Raw genomic sequence first — 27,728 nt, 5'->3', positions numbered from 1 at the left:
GCCTGGCAAACCAGCTCCCAGGGCCAGAGCTCAGCACAAGGGCTGCAGCTGGAGGGAGAGCTGCAGCCAGCCCTGCTGCAGCCCCGGGGCCAGCAGCGAGCTGCCTGAAGCCGGCAGCAGCTTCGGCTCTCGCGTCAGGGCTGCTGCTCTGCAGGGCCCCCGGGGGGCAGCGGCCCCCTGCCTGCCAACAAACCTGTGCCCACGGCCCTCGGGCACGTGGCCTGGTGGCCAGGGTGGGGTCAGGTTGGACTGGGTGACCATGAGGACTGCTGGCTGGCTGCCCCCAGGGGCTGCCTGGCTGCCTGCCCCGGCAGGCAGGGCCCCAGTACCTGATTCCTGGTCCGCGCATTCCTCCTTCCTCTGAGGCACAGAAAGCAGCAGGGGGAAGAAAGGAGAAGGTTAAGCAGGGACAGGCCAGGTCAGAGGTGAGATCCCTTCTGGAGGCTGTGAAGGCTCAAATGCAATGGCAGCTCAGCAGGGGCCAAGCCAGGCCAGCAGGGTGTCCCCCCTCCCCCCGCCACGCTGCACCCCAGCCTCGCCGGCCTCGGAGGAGCCTCTGGGATTTCTCCCTGCAGGAGCATGGGGACAGGGCCAGAGCCTGCCTGGGGGCACAACCACCTCCCCAGCAGCCAGCAGCGTGCCCTCCTGGACAAGGCCACTGCTGTCTGGGGGTGCCTGAAGCAGAGTGTGGGCAGCAGGTCAAGGGAGGGTCTCCTCCCCCTCTTCTCCTCCCTGGTGAGACCACAGCTGGAGTGTTGTGCCCAGCTCTGGGCTCCCCAGGTCAAGAGGGTCACAGAACTGCTGGGCAGAGTCCAGGGAGGGTCAAAAGCTGCTGAGGGGCCTGGAGCAGCAAAGGCTGAGAGCCCTGGGGCTGAGAGCCTGGAGCAGAGCAGCCCCAGAGGGCAGCTGAGCAATGCTCAGCAAGAGCTGAAGGAGCTGTGGGGGGCAGGAGGCTGGGGCCAGGCTCTGCTCAGTGGTGCCCAGGGACAGCACAAGGGGCAAGGGGCACAGACTGGCACCCAGGAGGTTCCACCTGAAGGGGAGGACAAACTTCTTGGTTGTGAGGGTGCTGGAGGCCTGGACACATTCCTGTGCACCCTGCTCTGGGTGCAGCTACATTTGCAGGGGGAGCTGCAGCAGGGGATCTCCAGAGGTCCCTTCCAGCCCCTGCCACTCTATGATCCCATGCTGGTGAAGCTCCAGAGAGCTGTGCCAGGGCACTGCAGGGTGCCAGCCTGAAGGACAGCCCCAGCACAGGGCAGCCTTCTGCTGGATGCATTCCCACAGCAGATCATTGCCCTGCCAGAGCTGCTCAGGCTGCCCTCTAATGAGCTTTGCCTCCTTAAACCCTGCTTAAGTGAGGAGTAATCACAAGATTTAAACCCTGAGCAGCTTTGCCCACCCTGTGCCCGAGACAGCAGCTGCTTGGCACCTGCCCTGGGGCTCAGGGCTGCCCTCAAGGGGGCTTAGGGCTGGGCAGGGCCTCTCACTGCACCTAATCCAAGGGTTTGTCAGCACAGGGCTTCCCCTGCAGCTTTCCCCACGCAGGATTAAAGCCCTGAGCAGCTGCAAGAGCTGCACCTTCCCTGGCACCCCCTCCTCTGGCATCCCTTCCTCTGGCACCCCCTCCTCTGGCACCCCCTCCTCTGGCCCCCGCTCCAGCAGCCACAGGGCTGGGGGTCCCCTGTGGGCCCAGCTCTCCCTGCTGCTGCTGGGTGATGCCCTGGGGCCCCCCAGCCGCAGCACTGAGCTACCCCGAGCCGGGCACTGAGCTGCCCCGAGCCCGGCACTGAGCCACCCCGAGCCGGGCACTGAGCAGCCCCGAGCTGGGCACTGAGCCGCCCCGAGCCGGGCACTGAGCCGCCCCGAGCCAGGCACTGAGCTGAGCAGCCCCGAGCCGGGCACTGAGCTGAGCTACCCCGAGCCAGGCACTGAGCTGAGCTGCCCCGAGCCCGGCACTGAGCTGAGCTACCCCGAGCCCGGCACTGAGCTGAGCAGCCCCGAGCCCGGCACTGAGCCGCCCCGAGCCGGGCACTGAGCTGAGCAGCCCCGAGCCGGGCACTGAGCCGCCCCGAGCCGGGCACTGAGCTGCCCCGAGCCGGGCACTGAGCCGCCCCGAGCCGGGCACTGAGCTGAGCTACCCCGAGCCAGGCACTGAGCTGAGCTGCCCCGAGCCGGGCACTGAGCTGAGCTGCCCCGAGCCCGGCACTGAGCTACCCCGAGCCCGGCACTGAGCTGAGCAGCCCTGAGCCAGGCACTGAGCCGCCCCGAGCCGGGCACTGAGCTGAGCAGCCCCGAGCCGGGCACTGAGCTGAGCAGCCCCGAGCCGGGCACTGAGCTGAGCTGCCCTGAGCCGGGCACTGAGCCGCCCCGAGCCAGGCACTGAGCTGAGCAGCCCCGAGCCGGGCACTGAGCTGAGCTGCCCCGAGCCGGGCACTGAGCTGAGCAGCCCCGAGCCAGGCACTGAGCTGAGCAGCCCCGAGCCGGGCACTGAGCTGCCCCGAGCCGGGCACTGAGCTGAGCAGCCCCGAGCCGGGCACTGAGCTACCCCGAGCCGGGCACTGAGCTGAGCTGCCCCGAGCCCGGCACTGAGCTACCCTGAGCTGGGCACTGAGCTGAGCAGCCCCGAGCCGGGCACTGAGCTACCCCGAGCCCGGCACTGAGCTGAGCAGCCCCGAGCCGGGCACTGAGCTGAGCTGCCCCGAGCCGGGCACTGAGCTACCCCGAGCCCGGCACTGAGCTGAGCCGCCCCGAGCCGGGCACTGAGCTGAGCAGCCCTGAGCTGGGCACTGAGCTGAGCAGCCCCGAGCCGGGCACTGAGCTGAGCTGCCCCGAGCCGGGCACTGAGCTGAGCTGCCCCGAGCCGGGCACTGAGCCGCCCCGAGCCGGGCACTGAGCTGAGCTGCCCCGAGCCCGGCACTGAGCTGCCCCAAGCCCGGCACTGAGCTACCCCGAGCCGGGCACTGAGCCACCCCGAGCCGGGCACTGAGCTGAGCTGCCCCGAGCCAGGCACTGAGCTGGGCACTGAGCTACCCTGAGCCGGGCACTGAGCCGCCCCGAGCCGGGCACTGAGCTGAGCCGCCCTGAGCTGGGCACTGAGCTGAGCTGCCCTGAGCCGGGCACTGAGCTGAGCTGCCCCGAGCCGGGCACTGAGCTGAGCTACCCCGAGCCCGGCACTGAGCTGAGCTGCCCCGAGCCCGGCACTGAGCTGAGCTGCCCCGAGCCAGGCACTGAGCTGAGCTGCCCTGAGCCGGGCACTGAGCTGAGCTACCCCGAGCTGGGCACTGAGCTGAGCAGCCCCGAGCCAGGCACTGAGCCGCCCCGAGCCGGGCACTGAGCTGAGCAGCCCCGAGCCAGGCACTGAGCTACCCCGAGCCAGGCACTGAGCTGAGCAGCCCCGAGCCGGGCACTGAGCTGAGCAGCCCCGAGCCAGGCACTGAGCTGAGCAGCCCCGAGCCAGGCACTGAGCTGAGCAGCCCCGAGCCAGGCACTGAGCTGAGCAGCCCCGAGCCGGGCACTGAGCTGAGCAGCCCCGAGCCAGGCACTGAGCTGAGCAGCCCCGAGCCAGGCACTGAGCTGAGCAGCCCCGAGCCGGGCACTGAGCTGAGCAGCCCCGAGCCCGGCACTGAGCTGAGCAGCCCCGAGCCGGGCACTGAGCTGCCCCGAGCCGGGCACTGAGCTGAGCAGCCCCGAGCCGGGCACTGAGCTACCCCGAGCCGGGCACTGAGCTGAGCTGCCCCGAGCCGGGCACTGAGCTGCCCCGAGCCGGGCACTGAGCTGAGCAGCCCCGAGCCAGGCACTGAGCTGAGCAGCCCCGAGCCGGGCACTGAGCTGCCCCGAGCCGGGCACTGAGCTGAGCCGCCCCGAGCCGGGCACTGAGCTACCCCGAGCCGGGCACTGAGCTGAGCTGCCCCGAGCCCGGCACTGAGCTACCCTGAGCTGGGCACTGAGCTGAGCAGCCCCGAGCCAGGCACTGAGCTGAGCAGCCCCGAGCCCGGCACTGAGCTGAGCAGCCCCGAGCCAGGCACTGAGCTGAGCAGCCCCGAGCCGGGCACTGAGCTGCCCCGAGCCGGGCACTGAGCTGAGCAGCCCCGAGCCGGGCACTGAGCTACCCCGAGCCGGGCACTGAGCTGAGCAGCCCCGAGCCAGGCACTGAGCTGAGCAGCCCCGAGCCGGGCACTGAGCTGCCCCGAGCCGGGCACTGAGCTGAGCCGCCCCGAGCCGGGCACTGAGCTACCCCGAGCCGGGCACTGAGCTGAGCTGCCCCGAGCCGGGCACTGAGCTACCCTGAGCTGGGCACTGAGCTGAGCAGCCCCGAGCCGGGCACTGAGCTACCCCGAGCCGGGCACTGAGCTGAGCTGCCCCGAGCCCGGCACTGAGCTACCCTGAGCTGGGCACTGAGCTGAGCAGCCCCGAGCCGGGCACTGAGCTACCCCGAGCCCGGCACTGAGCTGAGCAGCCCCGAGCCGGGCACTGAGCTGAGCTGCCCCGAGCCCGGCACTGAGCTGCCCCAAGCCCGGCACTGAGCTACCCCGAGCCGGGCACTGAGCCGCCCCGAGCCGGGCACTGAGCTGAGCTGCCCTGAGCCCGGCACTGAGCTGAGCTGCCCCGAGCCGGGCACTGAGCAGCCCCGAGCCGGGCACTAAGCTGCCCCGAGCCCGGCACTAAGCTGCCCCGAGCCGGGCACTGAGCCGCCCCGAGCCGGGCACTGAGCTGAGCTGCCCCGAGCCGGGCACTGAGCTGAGCTGCCCTGAGCCGGGCACTGAGCCGCCCCGAGCCGGGCACTGAGCCGCCCAGAGCCGGGCACTGAGCCGCCCCGAGCCGGGCACTGAGCTGAGCTGCCCTGAGCCAGGCACTGAGCCGCCCTGAACCCGGCACAGCCCCAGGGGCACTCCCCCAGGGGCCAGGGCAGCCGCGGGGAGAAATCCTCAGGGAGGCAGAGGCGTGGTGGAGGCAGCTGGGGGCAGGGCAGCGCCCCCGGGGGCAGGAGGCCGCCATTGCAGCCTGAGCGCTCCACAGCTCCTCCGGGCCGAGTACCTGGATGAAGGCTTCCATACTGCCGTGAAAGAGCTTATGGCTACAGACTGAGAGGGGCCTAGGTCTCCTCAGTTTCTGTGGCTTAGGGGGCAGGCAGGGGGGCCTGGGAGAGAACGGAACAAAACACATCAGCAGCAGCACCACGAACGCACTGAGAGGGCAGGGCCGGGGGGCGGCGGCTGAGAGCGGGGGGACGGCGGCGGGACAGCCCCCCGGGAGCTGCAGCCACCGAGGCTGCCCCTGCGGGCACCTCTCCACCAGCACCCAGGCACCTGCCGAGAGCCTGGCGCCGCAGCCTGGCCCCGCAGCCTGGTGCCGCAGCCGGGCCCCGCAGCCGGGCCCCGCAGCCTGGCGCCGCAGCCGGGCGCCGCAGCCGGGCGCCGCAGCCTGGCCCCGCAGCCTGGCGCCGCAGCCGGGCGCCGCAGCCGGGCGCCGCAGCCGGGCCCCGCAGACTGGCCCCGCAGCCGGGCCCCGCAGCCTGGCCCCGCAGCCGGGCGCCGCAGCCGGGCCCCGCAGCCTGGCGCCGCAGCCTGGCCCCGCAGCCTGGCGCCGCAGCCGGGCGCCGCAGCCGGGCGCCGCAGCCGGGCGCCGCAGCCGGGCCCCGCAGACTGGCCCCGCAGCCGGGCCCCGCAGCCTGCACCAGCAGCCCTGGGGGCCGCAGGGGGGCTGGGTGGGTGCGGGGCTCCGCGGGTCCGTGACCACACGCTGCCCGTGGCTGTGGGGGGCCTGCCCTCTGCCAGCCCAGCAGCCACGGCTGGGCCGGCCCAGCGCCAGCTGCCAGCCCATCTTGTGCCTCAGCCCCGCAGGGCCCCCAGGCCAGGCTGAGCCTGGCTGCAGCTGGCAGGGCTGGGATCAGGCAGCAGACCCCAGGTGCAGGCAGCGCGGAGCTGGGCCCCGCAGCCCTGACTGCAAGCCCAGCTGAAGATCTCAGCCTGTCCTCACACAGAGGGCATCTCCCTGCCCGTGCTGCAGCCCTGAGGGTGCCCAGCCCTGGTGCCAGCCAGCCTGGTGCCAGCAGCACAGCCCCTCTGACCAGAAGGAGAGGGAGCAGGGACCCTGCCCTGCCGTGCCCTCTGCTCAGGAGCCTCCTTCCTGCCTGGGAAGGCAGCCCAGGCCTCACCATCTGCTCCTGCACCTCCTGCAGGGGGCTGGGGGTGTGCTGGGATGGAAGCCCTGCACTGAGGCAGGGCTGGGGAGGGCAGCACAGAGGAGCTCTGCATGGCCCAGCCCCGGGGTCCTCAGCACAGCACAGGCAGGGAGCTGGGGGAGCAGGGCACAGCAGTGCTGGCAGGGCTGGAAGCCCTCTGCTGGGAGCCAGGCTGGGAGAGTTGGCCCTGGGCAGCCTGCAGAGGAGAAGGCTCCAGGGAGAGCTCCTGGTGGCCTTGCAGGGCTTCAAGAGGACAATCAGGAAGCTGGGGACAGACTCCAGAGCAGGGATCCTGCTGGGACAGCACGATGGGGGATGGTTTGGGCTCCAAGAGGGAGACTGAGAGTGGAGAGAAGGGAGAAAGGTTTGAGGCTGAGGGTGGGAAGAGCCTGGCCCAGGCTGCCCAGAGAGCTGGGAGCTGCCCCTTGGCTGGCAGCAGTGCAGGGCAGGGGGCTTGGGGCTGGGAGCAGCCTGCCCTGGCTGGGGGGCGCTGGGAGCAGCCTGCCCTGGCTGGGGCTGTCCCTGCTGGCTGCAGGGGGCTGCACTGGAAGAGCTCTGGGGGTCCCTGTCCACCCAGAGCACTGCAGGACTCTGGTTCTGGGAGATGCCTGGAGGCTTTGCTGGCCCTGCTGGAGGAGCAGCAGGCTCAGAGCAAGCCTCCAGCACTCTGGGCAGATGCTCTAAGGACTGGACACAGGTCACAGCCTCCTGCCTGTGACATTCACCCAGCACCATCTCCTGCTGGCAGAAAGCAGAGCCCAGGCTTGCTCTGCACCCCCAGCCAGAGCTGGGGGGCTGGTGGGGACATGACAAAGCCCTCAGGTGAGCAGGGATGGCAGGGCAGGTGGCCACCCTTGTGCTGCACTGCCTGAAGCCAGCCCTCCCTCAGCCGTGCTGGGGGCCTGGCACACCCCACGCTGGCACAGCAGCTCAGAGCCAGCCAGCTGCAGTGGCACCACAGCAACCCAGGGCCCCTTTGTCACCAGCTCAGGAGCAGGGCGGTGATGTGGAGCTGGGGTCACCCCCCTGCAGCCTGGCACCACGGGAGACGTGCAGCCCGGTGAGCTGTGCCCATAGCAAAGCCAAGCAGCTGCCCAGGGCCAGCCCCTGCTGCCAGAGGCAGCCCCCCAGGGGCCATGGGGAGGGAGCAGCTCACCTGGTTGTTCCACACTCAGCTCTTTCACCTGTGGGGAAACACAAGGCTCCATCAGCTCTGCACACAGCCACCACCAAAGGGCACAACACACTCACACAGGGCTGCCTCGGGGGGCTCAGGGCTGCCTCAGGGGGGCTCAGGGCTGCCTCGGGGGGGCTCAGGGCTGCCTCGGGGGGCTCAGGGCTGCCTCAGGGGGGCTCAGGGCTGCCTCGGGGGGCTCAGGGCTGCCTCGGGGGGGCTCAGGGCTGCCTCGGGGGGGGCTCAGGGCTGCCTCGGGGGGGCTCAGGGCTGCCTCAGGGGGCACAGGGCTGCCTCGGGGGGGCTCAGGGCTGCCTCGGGGGGCACAGGGCTGCTGGCAAAAAGAAGCTGAACAGCCCAGGTGCTGGGCAGGGGCTGAGCTGGCTGCCAGACAAGCCCCCACCACTAGAAGACATTAGAGGTCCAAGCTAGCCAGGGGCAAGGAAGGGCAGCTCCAGCTGCCACTGAAGGTTAGCCTGAGGTGAGGTCCATGCCCAGGCACCCTGAGGGCCCTGCACTGAGTGCTCCTCTGCCTGAGGGCTGGGCAAAGGCAGCAGGACAGGGGCAGGGTTAGGGTTAGGGTGGGAGGCCCTCTCCTCACCCTCAGGCAGCCTCTGCTCTGCCTGCCAGGATCCCCATTCCCCTGGTGGGGTTTTGGATCCCAGCACTGAGAGAAGCAGCTCAGGGGCCAGGAGGTGCCCCCAGCCCCAGCACTCACCTTCTCCAAGGGTCTGCTTCAGCAGGTCGTGCTTGGCCTGCAGCTTGGTGATCAGGTTGCTGCCATTCAGGTACTCCTTGAATTTCTGGCAGTGAGAGCAAAGCAGACAGGGAGGGTTAAGGCTGCTGGCAGCTCCAGAGGGCCACTGATGGAGTCCTGCCCAAGGGGCTGCTGGAGGGGCTCAGGGAGGCTGAGGGGCCCCCCCAGAGCCCCCCCCAGCTGTGCTGCAGGGCTGGGCAGGGGCTGGGCACTGCCCAACAACACTGCACAGCCCTGCTCAGCTCCCCAGCTCCCTGCTCAGCTCCCCAGCTCCCTGCTCAGCTCCCCAGCTCCCTGCAGTCTCTGGTGCTGCCCCTCCTGCCTGGGAACAGGCAGCTCCAAAGGAAGGGCTCAGCAAGGCTGCCTTTGTCAGGCTGCTGGGAACAGCCTGGGTGATCAAAGAGGCTCTCCCTGCCCAACAGGAGCTGTGCCTTTGTGCAGGGCACTGGTGCAGAGCCAGCACTCCCAGAGCCTCAGAGCTCCCCAGGGCAGGGCCCAGCCACAGGCACTGGGGACACCAAGTGTGCAGCACAGCTCCTGCCTGCCCTGGGGCTGTCTGGCACCGCTGGCAGCACAGAGGAAGCAGCTCCACAGAGGAGGGAGGGGGAGGGATGGCACAGAGCAAAGTCTTGCAAGAAGCAGTAAATAAAACCCCAAGCACAACCCAGAACAGAAGCTGAGCCTGGGACCAAGGGAAAGCAGGAGCTGTGCAACCCCAGCCTGCCAGCCATGCTCCATGGGGGCTGCTGCAGACCTCAGGCCTGCCTGGGCATGAAGGCTGGGACCGAGGTGGCAGAGGAGACACAGCACAGCTGCCTCTACCCCATGCACACAGCAGCCAGGCACTGCACAGCCAGAGCCAGGCACTGCACAGCCCAGCATGGCAAAGCCAGAGCCAGGCACTGCACAGCCCAGCATGGCAAAGCCAGAGCCAGGCACTGCACAGCCAGAGCCAGGCACTGCACAGCCCAGCATGGCAAAGCCAGAGCCAGGCACTGCACAGCCCAGCATGGCAAAGCCAGAGCCAGGCACTGCACAGCCAGAGCCAGGCACTGCACAGCCCAGCATGACAAAGCCAGAGCCAGGCACTGCACAGCCAGAGCCAGGCTCTGCAAGGCCCTGCATGGCAAAGCCAGAGCCAGGCACTGCACAGCCAGAGCCAGGCACTGCACAGCCCAGCATGGCAAAGCCAGAGCCAGGCACTGCACAGCCCAGCATGGCAAAGCCAGAGCCAGGCACTGCACAGCCAGAGCCAGGCACTGCACAGCCCAGCATGGCAAAGCCAGAGCCAGGCACTGCACAGCCAGAGCCAGGCTCTGCAAGGCCCTGCATGGCAAGGCCCAGCTGTCACAGGCTCCTCCACCACCCTGCGCGAGGTGCAGAGGAGCCTTTAGCTCCCCCACAGGCCAGGGGCAGTGTGAGCCATGGGGGGCAGCTAAGGCTTGGCTGATGCTGCAGCTGTGGCACTCTCCAGGTCTCCAGGGCCAGTGCCAGCTGCAAGGCTGGCAGGGGTCTGCCGCCCTGCTCCGAGCCGCCGCGGCGGAGCTGTGCCAGGCCTTGGCCACAGCTGGTTTGCCCCAGCCGCTCCGTCCAGGGGAGCCCGAGGCAGAGACCAAGCAGGCAGTGCCAGCGCCCCGCCACCCAGCAGCACCCCGCAGCGCCCCCCGGAGCGCCGCCGCCCGCGGGGTCCCGCTGCGCGGCAGGGCACTCACAGTGAAGTAGAAGACCTCAGTCTCCTGCTGGTTGGCTCTCCGCTTGGCCACGTTGACCTTGCTCATGTAGGTGTCGGAGGCGGCGGAGCGCACCGACTCGGTGGAGCGGCTGTGCTGGAAGGCGTCCGAGACGTCGAAGTCCTCCACGGTCAGCATGTCCTGCAGCGTCTGCAGCGTGGCGTCCAGCGTCTTCCTCACCTGCCGCAGCACGCACCCGGCTGCAGCGGCCTGGCAGAGCCCGGCACCGGCCCGGCACAGCCTGGCACCGGCCTGGCACCACCCGGCACCGGCCTGGCACAGCCTGGCACCGGCCTGGCACCGCCCTGGCACCACCCGGCACCGGCCTGGCACAGCCTGGCACCGGCCTGGCACAGCCTGGCACCGCCCTGGCACCGCCCTGGCACCACCCGGCACTGGCCTGGCACAGCCTGGCACCGCCCTGGCACCACCCGGCACCGGCCTGGCACAGCCTGGCACCGCCCTGACACCACCCGGCACTGGCCTGGCACAGCCTGGCACTGGCTTGGCACTGCCTGGCACAGCCTGGCACTGGCCTGGCACAGCCCTGGCACAACCCGACACCAGCCTGGCACAGCCCTGGCACCGGCGGCTCTGGCCGGCTGCAGCCACTGGGGGCCCTCAGCACTGCAGGAAGAGGTAGAGGAGGCAGAGGGAGCAGGGGCAGGGGGAGCAGGGGCAGAGGGAGCAGGGGCAGGGGGAGCAGGGGCAGGGGGAGCAGGGGCAGAGGGAGCAGGGGCAGGGGGAGCAGGAGGAGGGCAGAGAAAAGCTGGAGGAACAAATTCTTGAGGGTGAGGCTGGGGAGAGCCTGGCACAGCTTGCCAGGGAGGCTGTGCCTGTCCCTTTCAGGCTGGATGGGGCCTGGAGCAGCCTGGGCCGGTGGGAGGGGTCCCTGCCCCTGGCAGGGGGTGGCACTGGATGAGCTTTGAGCTCCCTTCCAGCCCAACCCTCTCCATGAACCATTCTGACTCCATGCCTGAGCAGCAGGCAGCAGAGCCCCGGTGTGATGGGTGCCAGGCCCAGCAGAGCTGCCCAGGGGGCCACACACAGCCCAGGGCACCTCTTACCTCCTCGTTCTCGATCTTGAGGGTGGCAAGGCGAGACTGCAGCTGGTGGTACCGCATCAGCAGCTCCGTCTGCACCGGCTGCTGGGCACTGACCTGGCACACCTGGCACGGGGCAGAGACAGGAGAGGCTCAGCAGGTCATGCCCTGACCACACACACGCTGGAACACCTCCGTGATCGCACCCAGGAGCCCCTCACAGCCTGCAGGGAGGCTGCACCGCCCAGCTCCCCACCAGCAGAGCCCCGCACCCGGGGCCGGCACAGGGCCTTCCCCACCCCGCATTTGCAAGCTGCCCTCTGCAGGCCTCCTGCTGCAGCAGGCAGCTCAGAGCCGCACAGCACCAAGCTGCTGGGCACTCCTGGCTGGGGGGGAGGCAGGGCAGGCTGGCAGGGGGAGCCCTCGCGAGCCCAGCGCCCCAGGAAGGAAGGGAAGCCAGCAGCAGCCTGCGGGCAGCACAGGGGGAAGGGCTCAGAAACGCTTCAGCCGGGCTGGCGGAGAGGCTCCGGGCAGCCCGGGGCAGCTGGGGTGACCCTGCTGACTGCAGGGGGGCTGGACCGGGTGACCTTTGGAGGGCGCTCCCACCCTGGACCACTCCGTGGGTGCAGGAGGCAGGCAGGCCGGGCAGCCCCGCGGCGCCCGGGGGCACGAGGTGGCAGCGCCGTGCCCGGGGGCAGGCCGGGGGCAGTACCTCGTCGCCCATGTGCGGCTGGAACTCGAACTTGAGCGGGGGGCAGAAGGCCTGGTGGCACAGGTCCATCAGCGCGTGCTTGTCGCCGCGCGCGTCCAGGCTGTCCACCGCGCTCTCGATCATGTCCAGCCCCTCGTGCCGAGACGTCTCCAGGTTGTACTCCGCCGACAGGTAGGTCCTGAAGGTGCGGGCCAGGCTGGCGTGGAAGCCCAGGTCACAGCACTGAGGGACAGCGAGGCAGGGCACGGTCACAGCCTCGCCCCGGCCCTGCGCCGCAGGCGGAGGAGGCTGCCGAGCAGCCCCGGGAGCAGCGCCTCCGCAGCAGGCAGCAGCCCCGGGAGCAGCACCTCCCCACCCGGGCAGCAGCCCCGGGAGCAGCACCTCCGCAGCGGGCAGCAGCCCTGGGAGCAGCACCTCCCCACCCGGGCAGCAGCCCCGGGAGCAGCACCTCCCCACCCGGGCAGCAGCCCCGGGAGCAGCACCTCCGCAGCGGGCAGCAGCCCCGGGAGCAGCACCTCCCCACCCGGGCAGCAGCCCCGGGAGCAGCACCTCCGCAGCGGGCAGCAGCCCTGGGAGCAGCACCTCCCCACCCGGGCAGCAGCCCCGGGAGCAGCACCTCCCCACCCGGGCAGCAGCCCCGGGAGCAGCACCTCCGCAGCGGGCAGCAGCCCCGGGAGCAGCACCTCCCCACCCGGGCAGCAGCCCCGGGAGCAGCGCCTCCGCAGCGGGCAGCAGCCCCGGGAGCAGCACCTCCGCAGCGGGCAGCAGCCCCGGGAGCAGCACCTCCGCAGCGGGCAGCAGCACCTCCCCACCCGGGCAGCAGCACCTCCGCAGCGGGCAGCAGCCCCGGGCAGCAGCACCTCTGCAGCTGGCAGCAGCTGGGGGAGCAGCGCCTCCGCAGCGGGCAGCAGCACCTCCGCAGCGGGCAGCAGCCCCGGGCAGCAGCACCTCCGCTGCGGGCAGCAGCCCTGGGGGCAGCACCTCCGCAGCGGGCAGCAGCCCCGGGCAGCAGCACCTCCGCAGCGGGCAGCAGCCCCGGGCAGCAGCACCTCCGCAGCGGGCAGCAGCCCTGGGGGCAGCACCTCCGCAGCGGGCAGCAGCCCCGGGCAGCAGCACCTCCGCAGCGGGCAGCAGCCCCGGGCAGCAGCACCTCCGCAGCGGGCAGCAGCCCTGGGGGCAGCACCTCCGCAGCGGGCAGCAGCCCCGGGAGCAGCGCCTCCGCAGCGGGCAGCAGCACCTCCGCAGCGGGGAGCAGCCCCGGGAGCAGCACCTCCGCAGCGGGGAGCAGCCCCGGGAGCAGCACCTCCGCAGCGGGCAGCAGCCCCGGGAGCAGCGCCTCCGCAGCGGGGAGCAGCACCTCCGCAGCGGGCAGCAGCCCCGGGAGCAGCACCTCCGCAGCGGGCAGCAGCCCCGGGAGCAGCACCTCCGCAGCGGGCAGCAGCCCTGGGGGCAGCACCTCCGCAGCGGGCAGCAGCCCTGGGGGCAGCACCTCCGCAGCGGGCAGCAGCCCCGGGCAGCAGCACCTCCGCAGCGGGCAGCAGCCCCGGGCAGCAGCACCTCCGCAGCGGGCAGCAGCCCTGGGGGCAGCACCTCCGCAGCGGGCAGCAGCCCCGGGAGCAGCGCCTCCGCAGCGGGCAGCAGCACCTCCGCAGCGGGGAGCAGCCCCGGGAGCAGCACCTCCGCAGCGGGCAGCAGCCCCGGGAGCAGCGCCTCCGCAGCGGGGAGCAGCACCTCCGCAGTGGGCAGCAGCCCCGGGAGCAGCACCTCCGCAGCGGGCAGCAGCACCTCCGCAGCGGGCAGCACCTCCGCAGCGGGCAGCACCTCCGCAGCGGGCAGCAGCCCCGGGCAGCAGCACCTCCGCAGCGGGCAGCAGCACCTCCCCACCCGGGCAGCAGCACCTCCGCAGCGGGGGCGGCCAACCGCTCGGCAGGGCGTGCAAGGCAAGAGGGAGGAGGGCTGAAGGAGAGGAGGGACCAAGGCAGCCTGGTCTGGGTGCGCCTGTCCCCGCCCAGGGCACGGCACCTGGGGCACAGTTTGATGGCCGCGGCGGTGCTGCGCCGGTGGTTGGACTGCAGGATCCTAGAGGTCTCTTTCAACCCAAACAATTCCACTCTGTGCTTCCAGGCTGCCTTCCTCCTGCAGCCCCTGACCGTGCAGGCTTGGAAAGGTTCCCTGGGCAGAGGCAGGGTCCCCCTGCACAGCACGGCCTGGCTGGCACTGCCCAGCAGGCACCAGGAGCCCCTGCCCAAGGAGCAGCCTGGGCTCAGCAGCTTCAGTGTTCGCCTGAGGCAGCAACCAAGGAGAGCAAACCTCCCGAGGACCCTCTCTGGCTGTAGCCACACAGGGAAGGGTGCTGGGTCCAGCTGGGGCAGGAGGTATCCCCCCTGAGCCCAGCAGCAACCAAGCCAAGGCCCGGAGCAGGAGCTCTGATTGATTGTAAGCAGAGGTCCCTGGCTGCACGGCAGAGCCAGGCATTAGCTGCTGCTCCCAGACCCCAGCTGCATTAACTCTGCAGTCCCCAGAGCTGCTTTCCTCCTGCAGCGTTCTCACTCCCCAACTCATTCTGCTCCTCAGTCTCTCCAGAGCAGTTCCCTCTCCCAAGAGCATTTTCTTTGGAAGGGTTTTGGTGTTTTGGGGCTTTGGATTTCCTCTGTTCCCTTTCTCCTCATTTCTTCCTTCCTCTTCCCTTGCAGACACCTTATACACTTCTGCCTGGAGCTTGTGGCCTCCTCTCCTGCCACTGCCCCCAAACCTAGAGCTCTACTGGGAGCTGAGTGCAGCCAGCTGAAGATCCCTGGCAGAGCAGCTTTGCTTTTCCATCTGCTCCCTGGGCTGAGCTTCACCTGACCACAGCCAGCAGCCAGGCGTGCCAGGGACCAAACACCCTGGCAGCAGCCTGCAGCGGGGAATCCTCAGCCCCCTGCACTGCTGCTGCTTCCCTCAGACACAGAGACACCAGCCAGGAGCAGCTGCTGCTCCCAGACGATCCACAGCAGGCTGGCAGGGCCGGGCAGGGCAGGGCAGGGCAGGGCTGGGCAGGGCAGGGCAGGGCAGGGCAGGGAGGGAGGCTCGGCAGGGGCTGCCCCGGGCTGGCAGGGAGGGAGGGAGGCTCGGCAGGGGCTGCCCTGGGCTGGCAGGGAGGGAGGCTCGGCAGGGGCTGCCCTGGGGCAGGGAGGGAGGGAGGCTCGGCAGGGGCTGCCCTGGGGCAGGCAGGGAGGGAGGCTCGGCAGGGGCTGCCCCGGGCTGGCAGGGAGGGAGGGAGGCTCGGCAGGGGCTGCCCTGGGCTGGCAGGGAGGGAGGCTCGGCAGGGGCTGCCCTGGGGCAGGCAGGGAGGGAGGGAGGCTCGGCAGGGGCTGCCCTGGGGCAGGGAGGGAGGGAGGCTCGGCAGGGGCTGCCCTGGGCTGGCAGGGAGGGAGGGAGGCTCGGCAGGGGCTGCCCTGGGCTGGCAGGGAGGGAGGGAGGCTCGGCAGGGGCTGCCCTGGGGCAGGGAGGGAGGGAGGGAGGCTCGGCAGGGGCTGCCCTGGGGCAGGGAGGGAGGGAGGCTCGGCAGGGGCTGCCCTGGGGCAGGCAGGGAGGGAGGGAGGCTCGGCAGGGGCTGCCCTGGGCTGGCAGGGAGGGAGGGAGGCTCGGCAGGGGCTGCCCCAGGCTGGCAGGCAGGGAGGGAGGCTCGGCAGGGGCTGCCCTGGGGCAGGGAGGGAGGCTCGGCAGGGGCTGCCCTGGGGCAGGCAGGGAGGGAGGCTCGGCAGGGGCTGCCCTGGGCTGGCAGGGAGGGAGGGAGGCTCGGCAGGGGCTGCCTTGGGCTGGCAGGGAGGGAGGGAGGCTCCGCAGGGGCTGCCCTGGGCTGGCAGGGAGGGAGGCTCGGCAGGGGCTGCCCTGGGGCAGGGAGGGAGGGAGGGAGGCTCGGCAGGGGCTGCCCTGGGGCAGGGAGGGAGGCTCGGCAGGGGCTGCCCTGGGGCAGGGAGGGAGGCTCGGCAGGGGCTGCCCCAGGCTGGCAGGGAGGGAGGGAGGCTCGGCAGGGGCTGCCCTGGGGCAGGGAGGCAGGGAGGGAGGCTCGGCAGGGGCTGCCCTGGGGCAGGGAGGGAGGCTCGGCAGGGGCTGCCCTGGGGCAGGCAGGGAGGGAGGCTCGGCAGGGGCTGCCCTGGGGCAGGGAGGGAGGGAGGGAGGCTCGGCAGGGGCTGCCCCAGGCTGGCAGGGAGGGAGGGAGGCTCGGCAGGGGCTGCCCTGGGGCAGGGAGGCAGGGAGGGAGGCTCGGCAGGGGCTGCCCTGGGGCAGGGAGGGAGGCTCGGCAGGGGCTGCCCTGGGGCAGGCAGGGAGGGAGGGAGGCTCGGCAGGGGCTGCCCTGGGGCAGGCAGGGAGGGAGGGAGGCTCGGCAGGGGCTGCCCTGGGCTGGCAGGGAGGGAGGCTCGGCAGGGGCTGCCCTGGGCTGGCAGGGAGGGAGGCTCGGCAAGGGCTGCCACAGCTGTCCCATTTTGCTCTGGTGGACCCAGTGCATGTGGCCAGTGCCTTGCAGGCAGGACTCCAGAGGGATGGAGCAGCAGCTCCATCTCCACTCCCCATCGTGGCCAAGGAGGTGAACTTGCTCACAGTCAAGGACAGGAACGAGAGGAGCCCGAGGGTGCAGCCGCAGCCTCCTTTGATCTGTCCCTGGGCTCTTCTGCTCCTCGCCAGAGCACAGAAGAGGCCATGGAGGCAGAGGGAGGGGCACTCTGTGCCACTTCACAGCTCCTCTGATCCAGTTTGCCATTCCTCATTACACCCTGGGCCCGGGGAGGGCTCTCCAGCCTCTCCCAGAGCAGCTGGGACCTCCCTCCTCTGCAGAGAGCAGCTCCAGGGCTTTGTCCCAGGAGCCAGGGCCCGCGGTGGCGCCGAGGGCACAGCCAGGGTGGAGGCTGTGCCTGACAGATGACACCAAAGCCAGCAGGGACCTGGGGGCAGTGAGCTGCTCCCGGGGCCTGGCCGTGCAGGGGCAGGGGAGGTGGAGCCCCCCAGCACCCCGCCGTGTCCTGACAGCCCTGTCCTGGGTGACACAGGGCAGAGGAGCTGCAATGCAAGGACACTGCTGGGAGCCTGGTGAAGCCCTGAGCTAACCCCAAACCCTCTTCCTGGTCCTCTGCTCCCTTTGGTGGGCAGCATCAATCACCAGGGAGCTCAGCTGCACAGAGCTGAGGATGCTCCAGTTCCAGTCCCCTGAAGGGATTCCTGGAGTGCAGGAGAAAAGCCATCTGCTGACTGCAGTGGAAGTGTCAGCAAGGAAATAAAGTTGGGAGGGATAATATAAACAGTCAGAAGTTAAGCAGAGCTCAGTAACTCTCCAGGAAATCCAAGGCCCCAGGGATCCATGGAAGCAAATCATTCCTGCTTAAAACAACATCAAATGAAGCAGGGAGCAGAGCCCTGGCTGGAGCAGGGAGCCCCCAGGGGGAGCAGAGAGCCCCCAGGGGGAGCAGAGCCCTGGCTGGAGCAGGGAGCCCCCAGGGGGAGCAGAGCCCTGGCTGGAGCAGGGAGCCCCCAGGGGGAGCAGAGAGCCCTGGCTGGAGCAGGGAGCCCCCAGGGGGAGCAGAGAGCCCCCAGGGGGAGCAGAGCCCTGGCTGGAGCAGGGAGCCCCCAGGGGGAGCAGAGAGCCCCCAGGGGGAGCAGAGCCCTGGCTGGAGCAGGGAGCCCCCGGGGGGAGCAGGGAGCCCATGAGCAAGCCAAGGTTCTCAGCCCTCAGCTGGCTCCATCATGTTGTTAGTTTTTCACAAGGCATCTTAAATGCCAAAGAGAACTAAGAGGACAGCCCAGGGGTCCCAAACACCCCAGGGGGTTGCAGCCCCTGCTGGAATGGATGCTCAGAGGAACAGACCTGAGCTGGAAGGGTCAGGGCAGAAGCTGCCCAGCCCAGCAGGCCTTGCCAGGGCACAGGTGGGCAATGAGGAGGCCAGAGGGCAGCTCAGTCCTCACAGATGAGTTGTTTGTAGAATCATGGAATGGTTTGGGCTGGGAAAGGCCTCTGAGCTCCTCCAGCCCAGCAGCAACCCAACCCCTGCATGGCCACCAAACCCTGGCCCCAGCTGCCATGGCCACAGGGCTCAGGAGCACCTCCAGGCTTGGGGACTCCACCACCCCCCTGGGCAGCCTCTGCCAGGCCCTGACCACTCCTGCAGCATAGAAATTGTTCCTCCTGTCCAACCTGAGCCTCCCCTGGCACAATTCCAGGTCATTTCCTCTCCTTCTACTACCTGATACCAGAAGAAGAGACCACTGCAGCAACTGCAGCAGAAGGAACCCCCCATGGTGCAACCCACAGCCCTGCTGCAGGAGCAGGGGAAATCCCTTCCCTTGGGTCTTTCAAAGCAGCTCAGCTCCTGCCCTGCTTCCAGCAGCCCTTTGGGCACAACTCAGGAGACACCTTCCCGAGCCCAGAGAGCACTTCCACATGTGCTGAGCTGCCACCAAGGGCCTGCTCACACTGAGAGCACCTGCAGGTGAGTGCAGCAGAGAGGAAGGCTTTCAGCTACCAGAGGGATGCAGCTGCTCCTCCTCAGAGTCTCTCTCCTTCCAGGGCATCCATCAGCCAGGAGCAGCTCAGGCTCACCTGCTTGTCCCAGAGGCTGTGAGGAGCTCCAGCTGCAGGACACTGCTGGCTGGGAGCCTGAGCAGATGCCAGCAGGCAGGGCAGATGCCAGCACTGCTTGAGCAGGGAGGGAAGCACCACATCTGCATGGCTCTGGAGACAGAGCTAAGGTCCCCAACAGCCAGAGCTGAGCAAGCTCTGACACAGCAGGCAAGGTGCAGAGCACTCCAGCAGCAGTCCCTAGCAGTGCACCACATGTGCCTGGAGCATGAGCTCAGGAGCATGCTTGGCTCAGGCTGCTTCACAGCCTGCAGTCACCAAACTCCAGCTTCTACCCAGGGACTGGTGAGAGCAGCTCACATGAGCAGAGTCAGGTCCTCTGCTGTGTGGCCATGAGGCCACCACAAAGCCCAGAGGAGGCCAGCTCTGAGCACTGCCCAGAGAAGCTGTGGGTGCCCATGCCTGGCACCGCTGCAGGTCAGGCTGCTTGGGGCTCTGAGCAACCTGCTCCAGTTGCAGATGTCCCTGCTGGCTGCAGGGGCTCCTTCCAACCCAACCCAGCCTGGGGTCAGTGGCAGCCCTGGCTCTGCTCACACCCCCAGCAGCTGGGGGTGAAAAAGCAGCAGGGGGGGTGGGGGAAAGCCAGGGGCAGAGCAAGGCCCCCGCTAAGGGTGGTTAAGCCCTTCGGCCCCAGCAGGCAGGAGTGCGGCCCAGGAGCCAGCAGGCTGGGGGCAGGGGCGGGGCAGGGGCGGGGCAGGGGCGGGGCAGCACTCACGTCGATGAGGTCGGACACGTCGTGGATGTAGTACTTGCTGACAGCAGCGTTGGCAGCTGCCAGGTTCAGCAGGTAGTCGTTCCTGGCCTTGGTGCACTTCAGCTTGTTCTCAGAGTACTTGGCCTGCCTCTGGGGGGGCAAAACACAGCCTCAGGGCACGGGGGAGGGCTCATGGGACCACAGGCTGCACAGAGGGGAAGGGACCCTCAAAGGTTCAGCTCTGTAGAGCCACAGGGTGGGCTGGGTTGGAAGGCACCGCCAAGCTCACCCAGTTCCAACCCCCAGCCACGGGCAGGGCCAGCTCCCACCAGGACAGGCTGCAGCCTGCTGCTGCTTGCCCACGTCCCAGAGCTGGGGTAGCGTGGAGCAAGCGGGTCCCAGCTGGGGAAGCTGCTGCTTGCTCTCCAAAAGGAAGAGGAGGGCAGCCCTGGAGATGCTGAGCTCCGTGGGACGTGCTGAAGCTGGGCTGCAGCTGCTGGAGCCAGCAGCCTGTGCAGGCAGCAGCTCTGCTGCTCTGCAGACCCAGCCGGGGCCCTGGGGCAGCCACGGGGCTCAGAGTGCCCTTTTGGCCAGAAGGCAAAGCACAGCCCCCACAGCAGGGCCCTGCCTGGGCAGAGAGCCCCCCGAGCCCGGCCCCAGCCTGCCTCCTGCCCTGCCCTCACCTTCTCCTTCATCTTCTCAATCTTCTTGACGGAGCTGCGGCGCTGGGGCCGCTCCTCGTGCCGCAGCAGGTTCACGCTGCTGTCCCCTGCCTTGTTGAACTGCTTCTCCTCCTGCTTCTCGGCCTCCTTCAGCTTGCTCTCGGCGCTGATGCTCTCTGCATGGTACATGTGGTAGGTCTTCATCACCTGAGGGGGAGCAGCCTGTGAGTGCCCTGCCCCGCAGCCCCCCGGGCAGCGCTGAGCGGAGCTGCGGGCAGCCTGCGGCAGGCCCCGGGCTGGCCGAGGCCATGGTGGCATTAGGGGGGCAAGGAAAAGCCCACAGGGGCTGAGCTCATCTCTGGCCCTGTGCTGAACTGGCACAGGGGTGGTGCAGGAGCTGTCCTGCTCACCCCCTCCTCGCTGCTGGGATGTTCCTCCAGCACACCCACGGCCAAAGAGCTCCACGTGTGAGGAACATCTCCCAGTGCTCCGCAGCCGGGGCAAGGGGCTGCAGGACAGGGACTGAGAGGAGGCCAAAGGCAACCTGGAGTCGCTCTGGACCCAACCTCACACTTGCACATCCCCTGCTCTACCTCCCTGACAGTGGAACCCAGCCTGCAGCTGGAGGAGCTGCAGCTCCCAGGTGGAAATGGAGTTTGTCTCCTAGCACCACTCAGTGCTGCTCCTGCTGCTGCTGCCAGGCACAGGCAGCGCCAGGCTGGGCTGCAGCCACACCTCCTGCTTTAAAGGCAGGCTCTGGATGGATGCTGAGCCAGTGCCAGGGAAACTGCAGGCACAGCTCCTGCCACAGCCTTTCCCTGCAGGGCAGGCTGATGGCTTTCAGGGAGCTGGCCAGAGGAGCACATCTGCTCCTCTCTCCTGATGCCTTTAGTCAGCCTGTCCCCTCTCATCACCTGCCCTCAGGATCTGATGCTTGCTCTCACATTGCCCTGACAAGGCAGGAGATGCCTGACCTCATGCTGAAGATCAGGCTCAGGCAGAGCTCCTCAGGAGGAGCTGAAGGTCTCAGGCAGAGCTTCTGGGCACCACTTCAGTGGCACTGGGACAGGCTGGGGCAGTTCCTGCCTCCAGGAGTTACAAGAGCAGGGCCCAGGAGAGCAGAGTCTCTCTGCACAAGCAGGAGCAGCAGAGGGGCAGAGCCTCCCCAAGCCCTGCACAGACATCAGGCTCCAGCCACGGGCTGGCAGGCTGGGCAGGGGCAGCTCTCCACTCACCGTGTAGAGCTCGTTGGTGACCTTCAGCAGCTCCTCATGCATCTGCAGGCCAATCTCCTTGCTCTGCAAGACAGAAGGAAGCAGAGTGGAGACTCTCTCACACTCAGAGTGCACTTCTGAAAGGCACAGTGAAACTGCAGCACGCTACAGGCAGCAGAAATGGGGGGAGGAGAGGCCATGGTAGAGGTGCTCTGGGGCCCCATGGGGCACAGGCTCACAGTGGCTGGATCTCTGCAGTGCCATCTCAGCACCTGCCCTCACTGCCTGCCTGTCAGCAACATCCACACCTTGCCCTGGCCATCTCCAGTGCCAGGGGCAGGGCTCAGGCTGCCAGCTCCAGGGCAGTTGCCCAGCTGAGCTTCCCTGCTCTGCCTCCCTGGCCAGCAGGGCTCCTGCTGCAGCAGGCAGGGGACACACAGCTGCTCATCCAGCTGCTCACTCCAGCTGCTCAGGCTGTGCTGCAGGCCAGGCTGTGCTGCACAGGAGGCTGGTCCCCAGCTGCCAGGCTCTGGGGCACCCTTCAGTACCTGCAGAGCCCTGCAGCCCCTGCTGAGGGGACACCACTGCTCACCTCTAGGAGCAGCCCTCTGCCTCCAGAGCCTGCAAGTCCCAGGCCAAGGCTGCTGCTGCTCAGCAGGAGGCCAAAGCTCCCTGGTGGAGAGGAACACCTGGGAGCAGCCAGGGGAGTGAGGGGACCAGGAGCAGATTTCCATGGTGCTGAGCGCTTGCTCCTTAGCTCTGTGCTTCCCCACACCCCAAATGCCAACCCTGCAGATGCCACCCACCCCAGACCCCCCCTCTCCAGGCACCCCCCCTGCCTCCCCAGACCCTCTGCATCTACATAATGAAAGCACCAAGCAAACCCTGCCAGCCCCTCCCTGCAGCCACAGCGTGTCACAGCCCATGAGCAAGTCCTGCTGGGAGGGATTCAGTGTGACAGCTCTGCAGGAAAATGGCCCCCAGCTCCCCCCCAGCGCCACCCACAGCCAGCAGCTGAGCCACAGCTGCAGAGCTTTAACCCCTCTGCTCCCCACGCTCCTGCAGGCTTCCAGGGGTGCCTCGGGCCCTTGGCTCCTGGCACACAGAGGTGTGCACAGAGCAGCTAAGGCCTCCTCCTCCTCCCCTGAGCTCCCCCTGCCAGCTGCAGGGCTGGGATGGACGTCCCAGCAAGGCTGTCCCCAGGCTGCTCCTGCTGCCACACATGTGCCCAGTGCCTCCCACCAAACACGGCTGCCAGGCCCCACGGCCCCTCAGACACAGGCTGCAAGGGCTGCAGTGGAGGCTCCACCCCTGGAGACATTCAAGGTCAGCCTGGAGGTGTCCCTGCAACACCCTGAACACCCCCGAGGTGGGATCCATGCAGAGGGCAATCATGACACAGCTCAGCCTCCCCCAGGCCTTCCCCTTCCTCTTGATCCCTGATTCTAAGCAGGCATCACCCCACAAAGCAGCCCCCCCTACATCTCAGCAGCTTCTCTGCTTCAGGAGCTCCAGCAAGGCACCATCCCAACACCTCTGGGTGCCAGCCCAGGAAACACCTCCCTGGGGCTTCTGCAGATGGCTCCTCAGCAAGCCACTGCCTGCTCCCCTGGGCCTGCCCCCTGCCTGTCCCCCTGCTCCTCCCTGGAGCTTCACCCAACCGGCCTGGGGGTGTCCTCTGCAGCCCCGCAGGAGCCTTCCCAAGGTCACCACACTTCCACCTTCCATCTCCCTGGCTCTGCTGCCAGGTCAGGCACCGGGGGACACCTCCCTCCTCCTCCCCTGGCACCTCAGGCTCTTTGCAGGCCCTGGGCCAACACCCCCTGGAGAGCCCCCAGCGACATTCCTGCTCTGCCGGAGGATGTCCCTGCTGACTGCAGGGGCTTGGACCGGAGGCGCTCTGGAGGTCCCCTCCGTCCCAGAGCACTCTGGTTCTGTCACTGCCTGGCACAGCTCTGCTCTGCTCCTGGCAGCTCAGTGGGGCAAGGTTCCTCCCCACCCCCCCTGCTCCAAGCTCTTCCACAGCAGTTCCAAGCTCCAGAAGCCTTTGGCTGTCACCTTGCAGCGTTTGCACCCTGTCCCTCCCCACCCCGCAGCAGGTTCCTGGAGGTGTGGGCCTGGTGTCCTCGGGGAGCTGCTCTGGAACCTCCTGGGCCAGCCCCGCTCTCGGCCTGCCCTGCTCTGGGCCAGCCCCGCTCTGGGCCTGCCCCGCTCTGGGCCAGCCCTGTCCTGGGCCTGCCCTGCTCTGGGCCAGCCCTGCTCTGGGTCTGCCCTGCTCTGGGCCTGCCCCGCTCTGGGCCTGCCCCGCTCTGGGCCAGCCCTGTCCTGGGTCTGCCCTGCTCTGGGCCTGCCCCGCTCTGGGCCTGCCCCGCTCTGGGCCAGCCCTGTCCTGGGCCTGCCCTGCTCTGGGCCAGCCCTGCTCTGGGTCTGCCCTGCTCTGGGCCTGCCCCGCTCTGGGCCTGCCCCGCTCTGGCCCAGCCCCGCTCTGGGCCAGCCCCGCTCTGGGTCTGCCCCGCTCTGGCCCAGCCCCGCTCTGGGCCAGCCCCGCTCTGGGTCTGCCCCGCTCTGGCCCAGCCCTGCTCTGGGTCTGCCCTGCTCTGGGCCTGCCCCGCTCTGGGCCTGCCCCGCTCTGGCCCAGCCCCGCTCTGGGCCTGCCCCGCTCTGGGCCTGCCCCGCTCTGGCCCAGCCCCGCTCTGGGCCAGCCCCGCTCTGGGCCAGCCCTGTCCTGGGCCAGCCCCGCTCTGGGCCAGCCCTGCTCTGGGTCTGCCCTGCTCTGGGCCTGCCCCGCTCTGGGCCAGCCCTGTCCTAGGCCTGCCCTGCTCTGGGCCAGCCCTGCTCTGGGTCTGCCCTGCTCTGGGCCTGCCCCGCTCTGGGCCAGCCCTGTCCTGGGCCTGCCCTGCTCTGGGCCAGCCCCGCTCTGGGCCTGCCCCGCTCTGGGCCTGCCCTGCTCTGGGCCAGCCCTGTCCTGGGCCAGCCCTGCTCTGGGCCAGCCCTGCTCTGGGTCTGCCCTGCTCTGGGTCTGCCCCGCTCTGGGCCTGCCCCGCTCTGGGCCAGCCCCGCTCTGGGCCTGCCCCGCTCTGGGCCTGCCCTGCTCTGGGCCAGCCCCGCTCTGGGCCAGCCCCGCTCTGGGTCTGCCCCGCTCTGGGCCTGCCCTGCTCTGGGCCTGCCCTGTCCTGGCCCAGCCCCGCTCTGGGCCAGCCCCGCTCTGGGCCAGCCCCGCTCTGGGCCAGCCCCGCTCTGGGCCTGCCCCGCTCTGGCCCAGCCCCGCTCTGGGCCTGCCCCGCTCTGGGCCAGCCCCGCTCTGGGCCTGCCCCGCTCTGGGCCAGCCCCGCTCTGGGCCTGCCCCGCTCTGGCCCAGCCCCGCTCTGGCTTCCCATTTCCCCAGGAGGAGCTCCCAGGCCTCCCTGTGCCCTCGCCGAGCCGCGGGGGGCCGCAGGGAGCGTCCGGCTCCGCTACGCTGCCTCCACCGCGCCTCGGGAGCGGCGGCTGGGGCGGCCCCCCCGACCCCCTCGGTGCTCCGGCAGCCCCCGGGCCCCTGCCCACCTTCTTGAAGAGCCTGATGACGTCGTCGCCGACCTGCGCCAGGCGCACGCTGACGTTGTTGAGGAAGATGTCGTTGAGGGTGGCGTGGTCGCGGCTCTCGCGCCGCGTCTGCGTCAGCACCAGCGACCAGCAGCTCACCGGCGACAGCAGCTGCTGGTCCTTCCTGGGGGCACAGCACCGGCTCAGGGCGGCGCCCGCAGGGCACGGCCACACGCGCCCTGGCCCCGCAGCGCCCTCGCCCCGCAGCATCCTGCAGCGCCCTGGCCCCGCAGCGCCCTCACCCCGCAGCATCCTGCAGCGCCCTGGCCCCGCAGCGCCCTCGCCCCGCAGCATCCTGCAGCGCCCTGGCCCCGCAGCGCCCTCGCCCCACAGCATCCTGCAGCGCCCTGGCCCCGCAGCGCCCTCGCCCCGCAGCATCCTGCAGCGCCCTGGCCCCGCAGCGCCCTCGCCCCGCAGCATCCTGCAGCACCCTGGCCCCGCAGCACCCTGGCCCCGCAGCACCCTGGCCCCAGCACTCCACGCCTCAGGGTACTGTGAGCCCTGCTGAGTGCTGGGGCAGGAGGTCACCTCCGACCGCTTCCTTCGCTCCGCCGCGGGGCCGTGCGGCTCGGAGCGCCCCCCGAGGGCCGGCTGTGGCCCCTGCGGCCCCGCGGCAGCAGCTCACTTGAACTGGTGCTCCCTGGAGCTGCGGATCTTGGAGGAGAAGCGCTCGGCCAGCTTCTCCAGGCTGCGGGAGTACTCCAGCTCGATCTCTGCCTTCCTGCGGAAGAACTCCTGCAGGTCCTGCAGCAGCTGCAGCCGCGACTCCGACTGCTGCTCCAGGCATTTGAACTGCTCCACCAGCTGGCTCCGGATCTCTGCAGCCACAGGGAGGAGAGGACAAGCACAGGGTCAGCAGCGCCGCCCGGGGGGGAGCTGGCCCCTCCCGGCCTCGGCACGGGCACCCCCGGGGCGGGGCGCACGGGGCACCCCCGGGGCTGCCAGCCAAGGTGGGCTCCGGAGCAGCTCTCAGCGGCCCTGAGGAAGCAGAGCAGCAGTAGGGACACCAACAGAACCACCACCAGGCAGCTGCAGCCAGGGCAGCGGGCAGGGCTAACGCCTGGCACTCAGCTGCAGCCAGGGCAGCGGGCAGGGCTAACGCCTGGCACTCAGCTGCAGCCAGGGCAGCGGGCAGGGCTAACGCCTGGCACTCAGCTGCAGCCAGGGCAGCGGGCAGGGCTAACGCCTGGCACTCAGCTGCAGCCAGGGCAGCGTGCAGGGCTAACGCCTGGCACTCAGCTGCAGCCAGGGCAGCGGGCAGGGCTAACGCCTGGCACTCAGCTGCAGCCAGGGCAGCGGGCAGGGCTAACGCCTGGCACTCAGCTGCAGCCAGGGCAGCGGGCAGGGCTAACGCCTGGCACTCAGCTGCAGCCAGGGCAGCAGGCAGGGCTAATGCCTGGCACTCAGCTGCAGCCAGGGCAGCAGGCAGGGCTAATGCCTGGCACTCAGCTGCAGCCAGGGCAGCGGGCAGGGCTAACGCCTGGCACTCAGCTGCAGCCAGGGCAGCGGGCAGGGCTAACGCCTGGCACTCAGCTGCAGCCAGGGCAGCGTGCAGGGCTAACGCCTGGCACTCAGCTGCAGCCAGGGCAGCGGGCAGGGCTAACGCCTGGCACTCAGCTGCAGCCAGGGCAGCGTGCAGGGCTAACGCCTGGCACTCAGCTGCAGCCAGGGCAGCGGGCAGGGCTAACGCCTGGCACTCAGCTGCAGCCAGGGCAGCGGGCAGGGCTAATGCCTGGCACTCAGCTGCAGCCAGGGCAGCGGGCAGGGCTAACGCCTGGCACTCAGCTGCTGGAGTCCTTCCTCGCAGCAGGGGGCAACGACCTGGGAAGCTGCCCTGGACTGCAGCACTAAGGGAGCTGGAGGTGCCTCAAAGGCATGGCCCAAGCCGGGCTCAGAGCTTGGGTCAAGCAGTGCCCACGACCCCAGCGGCAGAGCTCTCCTGGCTGGCCTGAAGAGCAACCCTCACCGGGAGAGCCCCCAGCCCAGCTTCTGCCCAGCACCAGCAGGATGGGAGCAGAAATGCTGCAGGTCTGCAGGAGCAGAGCAGCAGCTCAGCAGGCCTGGGGCTGAGCCCGGGATTCAGAGGAACTTCTGGGAACACCCAAGCCCTACCCAAGTGCTGCAGGAAGAGCTGAGCACAGCTGGCACCGCCAGGCCCCAGAAGTGTGGCTGTGTGCAGCAGCAGCTCCTGGGCAGGCTGCAGAGCCAGGACAAGGCACCAGGAGCTCAGGATGGGCTCTGATAGATCAAGCCAAGGAGCTTCACATGGGCAGGTGAGGGAAAGCAGGGGGCAGAGAGGCCTGCAGGGCTGAGGCTGATGGAGGGCTGCAGCCTCAGCTGCAGGAGGAGGCACCACAGCAGCCAGCCTGCTCCAGAAGTGGGAAAGCCTGGATGGGGATGCAGCAACACTCCAGGCAGCAGAGCCCCACATGGCCCAGCCCCACCAGCCACAGTCCACAGCTGGACCCCACACAAGTGAGAACCCTCCTCCCCCTCCTCCTCCTGGAGCTGTGGGGTCCTGCACACCACCCCCTCCCCAGCTCCCCAGGCTCCAGCTGCTCAGACAGGGACAGACAAAGGCAGAGGTTTCTCTGGCAACAGGATGAAAGCTTCCAGAGTCCTCCTCCTCCCTGGGCACAACCAGGAGAGCAGGGCCAAGCCCTGCTGCCAGCAGCCTCAAGCCCAGGGGCTGGGGGGCAGCCCAGCCCCCCCCAGCTGCTCTGGGGAAGCTGCTGTGTGTCCCGGAGAGCAGACAGCCCAGGGCAAGCAGGGAAGGCTCCTCCTGCCCTGGGGCCACTGTCAACGACCCTGCCCAGGGGAGCAGAGAGGCTGGGCTCATGGTGAGACAGAGCCAGGGGCAGCTCTGCTCTGCCAGGAGAGGGTTGGGATCCCAGCACACAGAGAGGCATCAGAACAGGCTGAGGCTGCTGCAAGGCTGAGAGCAGCCCAGAGACACTGCTGCTTTGCAGGGGGGCTTCCTGCACGTCTTTAACCCCAGCCTAGGGGAGCTCCTCAGGAGCCAGCCCACCCCAAACACAGCCAGACCAGAGGCACTGCCAGGGAGCAGCCCCAGCTGTGCCCCCTGAGCCCGCGGGCGGCTGCTGCCCAGGCTGCAACACAACCTCTCAATTCACAGCCACGGAACAGGGAACTGAAAGTAAGAAACCAGATCCTGACCTAGGTGATTCCTGCCCTTCTGGGAACCCCCTGCCCTCCTGGGAAGCCTGGGGGGGCCCTGGGGGTAGCATGCCCAGGGAGCAGATGTGGGGCCAGCTGGTTTGGAAGCCTTGGCTCAGGGCTGGCAGGGAAGCACCACCCTGGGTTTGCTGCTAACCAAGCTGGCTACTGGAGCCTGCCCCAGTC

At 69.2% G+C, this 27,728-nt stretch overlaps 1 protein-coding gene across 2 annotated transcripts in view; it reads right to left on the bottom strand.

Moving 5' to 3' along the window:
* SRGAP3 (SLIT-ROBO Rho GTPase activating protein 3) overlaps positions 1-27,728 on the bottom strand; it is a 63,975-nt gene that overhangs the window by 15,053 nt on the left and 21,194 nt on the right. The window contains exons 2-12 of one of the 2 annotated variants that reach the window (XM_054179892.1): positions 24,991-25,183; positions 24,327-24,489; positions 20,805-20,867; positions 19,591-19,776; positions 18,929-19,057; positions 11,601-11,822; positions 10,913-11,014; positions 9,828-10,025; positions 8,077-8,161; positions 7,341-7,368; positions 5,038-5,140 (exon numbers count right to left, since the gene is read on the bottom strand). In XM_054179892.1, coding sequence (XP_054035867.1) covers positions 5,038-5,140; positions 7,341-7,368; positions 8,077-8,161; positions 9,828-10,025; positions 10,913-11,014; positions 11,601-11,822; positions 18,929-19,057; positions 19,591-19,776; positions 20,805-20,867; positions 24,327-24,489; positions 24,991-25,183 — 1,472 coding nt within the window. Of the gene's footprint in view, positions 1-329; positions 361-5,037; positions 5,141-7,340; positions 7,369-8,076; positions 8,162-9,827; positions 10,026-10,912; positions 11,015-11,600; positions 11,823-18,928; positions 19,058-19,590; positions 19,777-20,804; positions 20,868-24,326; positions 24,490-24,990; positions 25,184-27,728 lie in introns of both variants that reach the window. The other variant, XM_054179902.1, reaches the window with a different exon arrangement.

The sequence above is a fragment of the Dryobates pubescens genome, chromosome 1 (genome assembly GCF_014839835.1).
Source record: "Dryobates pubescens isolate bDryPub1 chromosome 1, bDryPub1.pri, whole genome shotgun sequence".
In the NCBI taxonomy this organism is placed as follows: domain Eukaryota; kingdom Metazoa; phylum Chordata; class Aves; order Piciformes; family Picidae; genus Dryobates; species Dryobates pubescens.
This window is presented reverse-complemented; position numbering and strand designations above follow the sequence as displayed.